Source organism: Schistocerca americana, chromosome 3 (genome assembly GCF_021461395.2).
Source record: "Schistocerca americana isolate TAMUIC-IGC-003095 chromosome 3, iqSchAmer2.1, whole genome shotgun sequence".
Lineage (NCBI taxonomy): Eukaryota > Metazoa > Arthropoda > Insecta > Orthoptera > Acrididae > Schistocerca > Schistocerca americana.
This window is the reverse complement of record NC_060121.1, coordinates 933,059,998-933,065,997: the sequence shown is the minus strand read 5'-3', so window position 1 is coordinate 933,065,997 and position 6,000 is coordinate 933,059,998. Positions and strand designations below refer to the sequence as shown.

The 6,000-nt window shown below is 36.5% G+C and overlaps 1 protein-coding gene across 1 annotated transcript in view; it reads right to left on the bottom strand.

Moving 5' to 3' along the window:
* Window positions 1–923: 923 nt before the first annotated feature.
* The window catches only part of LOC124605383 (BLOC-1-related complex subunit 5), a 73,017-nt gene continuing 67,940 nt past the window's right edge, over window positions 924–6,000 (bottom strand). The window contains exons 5-6 of the mRNA XM_047137023.1: window positions 1,327–1,544; window positions 924–1,117 (exon numbers count right to left, since the gene is read on the bottom strand). Coding sequence (XP_046992979.1) covers window positions 1,329–1,544 — 216 coding nt within the window. The 3' untranslated portion in view covers window positions 924–1,117; window positions 1,327–1,328. The remainder of the gene's footprint in view (window positions 1,118–1,326; window positions 1,545–6,000) is intronic.

The window sequence follows — 6,000 nt, the reverse complement described above, 5'->3', positions numbered from 1 at the left end:
CAATTGCAATCCCAGCACTGTGTATCCGGCCAGCACAATGTAAGGTCACCAGTGTGTGTGTGTCATGCATGACTCACTGCCTCCGCTACTCAGTGAGTGGTCTCCTTTACTTGTAAATTACTTACATTCTACCCTAATTTTCCTTACTACATTCATAGTAATTGTTGTACGTTTTGACTGATAATGATAAGTGGATAAACCAAAGGCCTGGTCTAGGCTGTTAGTTTATGGGAAACGCAAATTGGTTAAACAAAGGGTACTCTTCACTTGGACAGTATATACTTGTAACATCTCTTGCAACATATCTGCAGAATGCCTCTTTTGTCTAAGGGGAAAAGTATTCAGGGACATCTCCATTGTTGCAAAATTCCAAAAATATAGATCTGATCATTGAATATAAGAGAATAATTTATAATATTGAAATGCTTATTACTTTCTGGAAAAACTGTTTTACATAATGGAGAAAAAAGTTTTGTCAAAATCGGGAAGCTGAGTTTACTCTGATTCCACAAATCCTGAGTGCTAAAAGCCTAAACAGATGTTTACATTTTTTTTTATCTTTTTACAGTATAAAATCTATGTGTTGTTTAATCCAAATTCAAGATCACAATTGCTGGTCTTACATAATGAATTGTTTGACTTGGGTATTAAAAACGCATCATAAGGGCAAATGAGTATCTTGAACCTTTATACCTAGTTGCATAACAGGCATTTTGTGAAACTGTTCTTCTTGGAAACACTATAAGGAAAGCCGTAGCCCTGATTGTTATCCCTCTCTATGAATTTACACATATCTGTGGACATGAAACATTCCTTTTGTATTACTGTACCATTAAAGAAATAGTACAGTAATACAGTTAGACAAATAAGAATTGAATGTACAAACATGACTTGGAATTACTGATAGAGTTCCAACTACAATGGAAGGCTTTGTCATAACAAGTATTTAATGATTCAAAAGCACATTGAGTCAATGTGCTATTATACAGTTATTTACAATAATGAGATAAAAGTTTGATAACATGAAAACAATTCATTCTAGTTCAAGAGAAAGTGCTGTAATGCCAGTGAAATTTATTTCTGAACTGATCAAGGGGTGTCTTCACGCGTACTGCCACTGAAACAAAATTATCATACATTAAATCAACTGTACACATTCAGACATAGAGAAAACAATGTTTAATGGACACAGACATCGTATCAATTATTGCAAATATATTCTCTCTCTCTCTCTCTCTCTCTCTCTCTCTCTCTCTCTCTCTCTCTGTCTGTCTCTCACACACACATACATACCAACTTTAATGACCACAAAAATCACCCACTTACTGCTATCCAGTTGTCCATACAAAAGGCTCAAGACGATCTTCAACAGGGAGCCAGTTGTTTAATGTCTCCATGCTTTCCAGTGTTTGATTGAGAAGTGTGTGACAACGGTTCAACTGGTGTGACAGTTCATGCACTTTACTCAGTTTCTCTGCATACTTAGCACATCGTTTCTGCCTCTCTGTCATGAGGGTCAGTAGCCTTGTAACCTCTGCATCAATCTGGATGACAAGATAAAAAGGAATCAGCCTGGAGATTAACTGATCTTTTAAATTGGGACTAAGTTTTTATTTTGTTGTCACTGTTGGAAGACTGATTACTTCTAAATCAACTTGAATTTGTAACATCTGTAAGCCACTAAATTTCCAATTATGAAATCAGGGATAAAAATGATTTCAAGACAGTTGTGCTATGGAATGTGTTAAAAGCACCTCAATTGAAATTCACGTTAAATTTCAAACTCCTGTAAAACTCTGCCAGTCTTGGGGATTTTGCATTCTTTTAAATTTGGTTTGCTTTTTCCATTACTTCTCCCAACAGTGTTCTGACCTGTTTGTGTGCCATGGGGGTACAGCACGGTTTCTTATTAATTTATTTGGTATATACAGGGTGCGTCAAAAACAACTTTAAAACTTCGGAATGATATGGAAATTTATTGAGATAACTTACAGAATCAGTAGGTGTGTCCTTTTTTAGCAAAGAAATTCAAGTTTGATTCACATAGTGCATAAGTACCTCATTCCACACCAGGAGCGCCACCACAGTGCACAGTTAAAAAGGCTACTTTCAATGATGCAGAGTGTGCTCGATGTTTTTTAGTTTCAGAAAATGAATGCTGCAACAAGTGTTCAGTGTGAATTCCACACTGAATTCGGTAAAGAAGCACCAAGCAGGCCAACAATTTACTCTAGGCCCAAGAACTTTGCTGAGGCAGGTTATTCACGGCAACATTATGAATCGGTCGCCCTTGTGTTAATATGTCCAACAGGTTAAGGACAGCTTTGCTTGCAGTCCACAAAGATCAATGTGACTTGTGTATTCCGAGACTGGCATTCCATAAGTGACTGTTTGGTAAGTACTGTGTAGACATTTGCATTTGAAACCATACAGATTCACAAAGGCACAGCACATCAATGATGGAGATAAGGTTGCTTGTAGGGATTTCTGTATGGAAATGTTGCATTGGGTAGAGGACAATTAAACACTCATGAACACAGTAATTTTCAATGTTTACTTGATCAGGTCCAAAAACAGTTATAATCTAAAACCAGTAAATACCAAGCAGGCTTTAGACCAAACAGATCCTGTCCGGAACAAATTTTTAATTTAAAACTATTCTTATGTGCCAAATTATTACTAGTAACAATATTGTACGTACATTTGTGGATTTTAAAAAGGCCTACGACTCAGTTGACTGTGAATCTCTTTTCCAAATTTTAAAGGAACAAGGACTAGATAATAAAAGTCTAATGCTGTAAAGGAAAAGTTAACTGACACTAGCTCTAAAGTTAAATTCATGGAGAAAATTTCTGAACCACTGGACTTAAAGACTGGTGTTAGACAGGGAGATGGACTCTCCCCATTACCTTTTAACTGTGTTTCGGAAAAGGTCTTTACAGACTGGCAAGAGCAAAGGTCGAGTCAAAATATAGACCAATCAATCAAGTTAGGTAGAAGTAATATTAGAGTAGATTGCCTCGCCTTTGCAGATGATCTGGCAATTTCAACTAGGGATATTACCACAACTCAAAAACAAATTGCAATTCTTAAAGAAGTTGTGGAAAAAGTAGAACTAAAAATATCATTCGAAAAAACAGAATATATGACAGGCAACAAACAAGCACCAAAGTTTATGAACATGAAATATGGAAAAATAAAAAGGGTTTCTGAATTTAAATACTCGGGGGGGAAATCATACAAGAAAATGGTCTGGAAAAAGCTGCAAACAAAGTCTGCTGTCAAAAAATGGCAACTGCATTCAGATTAACAGGAAATATTTATAATAAAAAATCACTTTGTAAACTTAGCCATTACACCACTGCAATCGATCCTGAATGTCTTTATGGAGCAGAAACTTTAATTTTAAATAAAATGAGGGATACTGATGGAATTCAAAAGAAAGAAAGATTATTAGGAAAATATTAGGCCCCAAAATTAATGAAAGAGAAACGTATAGGCTGAGAAGTAATAAGGAAATACACACACATACATGATGATATGAGAAAACGAAGACTTAAATTTTAAGGGTACATTAAAAGAATGGTATCCACTAGGTTGACAAAACAAATTGGAAAACTCTACAAAAACGAAGTACGGCCAAAGCTGAGCCAATTAAATGGATCACTGAGATTAAGGGGGATCTTAAAGTAGCTGGTGTAACTCTGGCAGATGTTACAGATAAAAAAAAAAAAAACATTCAAACAAAAGATATTTGATTGGAAAGTTGGTCAGGGGGGAATTAGAAAACGGACTGGAACACCATGGACTGATGAAAGAAAGAGAATTCATACTGAAAGGATGAAACGAATTTGGATGCAAAGGAAGACTAATCATCAAAAACAACTTGACTGAGTGTACCTTGCATTGTCCTATTGGACCCGTACATGATAACTAACTAACTGTATATTTAGCACTAGTCTGATGCAAAAGAAGACTGAAGTTAACAAGGGTGCAACACTATAAAAATAGTCTTACTACTTAGTGAAGAAAAGCACTGTTGTAAATAAAGAGCGATATAGAGCTGACTGCTTGCAACCAAGAGTGAAGTAACATTAACATTGTGGATCTCAACTGTTGTTCTCATCAGGTTCACCATGAACACTGTTTTGATAATGCACTATGGAATGATATATATTTGAAAAGAAGTAATCTACCACATAATCTGAATCAGATGTAAGCAAGTGATTTATTCAAGTAGATGTCCTAACCTTGCTTTCCTCATACGGTTATGTTCATAGACATTAGCAGTTTAAAGTATTACTTGACACAATTGCTGAGACCGACGTTATATAACGGGCAATTCCAACAGCCATTTTCTCAGATCCAGGATCAACAAATGACTGTAGTAGGAACTATGATAAGTTAGTTATATTCCGGATGTATCAGCAATAAAATCTTTGAAATTTAATTAACTACTTTTACCAACTATCTATGAAACTGGGATCTTGATTAAATGATTCCTACAACACAACACAAGTGTAACAAGAATAAATACAGACACACATAATCATATGTGTGAGTAGCAGATGTCCTTAAACAACTTTTGTAAGCACTCGTGTATAGATACACCACCCCCCCCCCCCCCCCCTACACACACACACACACACACACACACACACACACACACACACACACAATAACTTAATCTCACCTCTCTTTTTCCATTTCCCTGCCGACTGCATTACTGAAGCAGTCCTATCACCAAATACTAATAAGGAGACTCACAACTATTTCTCCAATAATGCTTCTGATTACCATTCTCAAGTGTCTGAACTCATAACAGCTTCCCTATAGCCCCCAAAATCATATTCTGCCACCCTTCTGATTGATGTAAAGCCTTAGTTTACATACACACTGTTTATCAGCACTAGAGAAGAATGAAATTATGATAATAAAGCGAAAATCTCCATTCTGTTTTGACTGCCTGTCTATATTTCACCTCTCCATCCTCAAGGTAACTGGTTACATGACCTCATAATTAACCCTACTGGGGCTTCAGAACAAATATACTGAAATTATCCTCTCATATAAGACTAAATTACAAGGTATTTTCAAGGTTTGTTGCAGCTTTTGTCTACAAGTTGGAAACAAGTAGCCTACACTCACCAAAATTTGTCAGTCTTTCAAAGTGCTCACCCCTCTCTTCCAACAATGTATAGGTGCCATGATTTCACTGACACAGAAAATACTGAGCTGGTGTCACGACTACTGCAGGACACTGCTTTATAGTGCTCCACACTCAAAATTTCTTCCCTCCCAAGTGATTTTTAAGGTCATGCAAGTGATATTTACAGGTAGTGTGATCTAACAAAAGAGTGTGTGTGTGTGTGTGTGTGTGTGTGTGTGTGTGAGCGCGTGCATGCAACAGCTCTGAACATGATGCTGCTAGTGGTGGTAGTCGTACGACATGTGAGAATTGCCATTGTTGGGGAGAGCAGTCATGTTTAGAAACAACAGTTCATGCTTATTTGTCTATCACAATTAAACAATATGGAATATTAACTGCACATATTTGTACTTCTCAGGAGAAAGAGTTTCAAGACGTTTTATGTTTTAGAAGATAGTTGTCAAGCAAATGGCTGTAATTTGATTTTCTCAGTGGGCATAAAAATTTGTGCTGCATTGTTTACCATTCTAGAAAAAAGAAACAGATTCACATTTGAATTTCATATGAGAATTAGCTCCTGTGAAGAAAACCCTATGACTGGAAATTGATTCAAAAGGCATGCTTGAATGTCCACTTATGGTCAAATATGAGATGGTGGGACAATCATAATGCACACACTTCAAGGAAGTGCAGATACATGTGGATGACCGTCTTAACATTGATTCTCGTCTCTGCTGTAGTAACACACACTAGTACTCAATGGTTTGCACAAATACTGGTTGAACAGGCTCAAAACAGATTAGAGTAAAGCAGTTTCACAAACCTGTCCACCTGGTTCTTTTATCTCAATT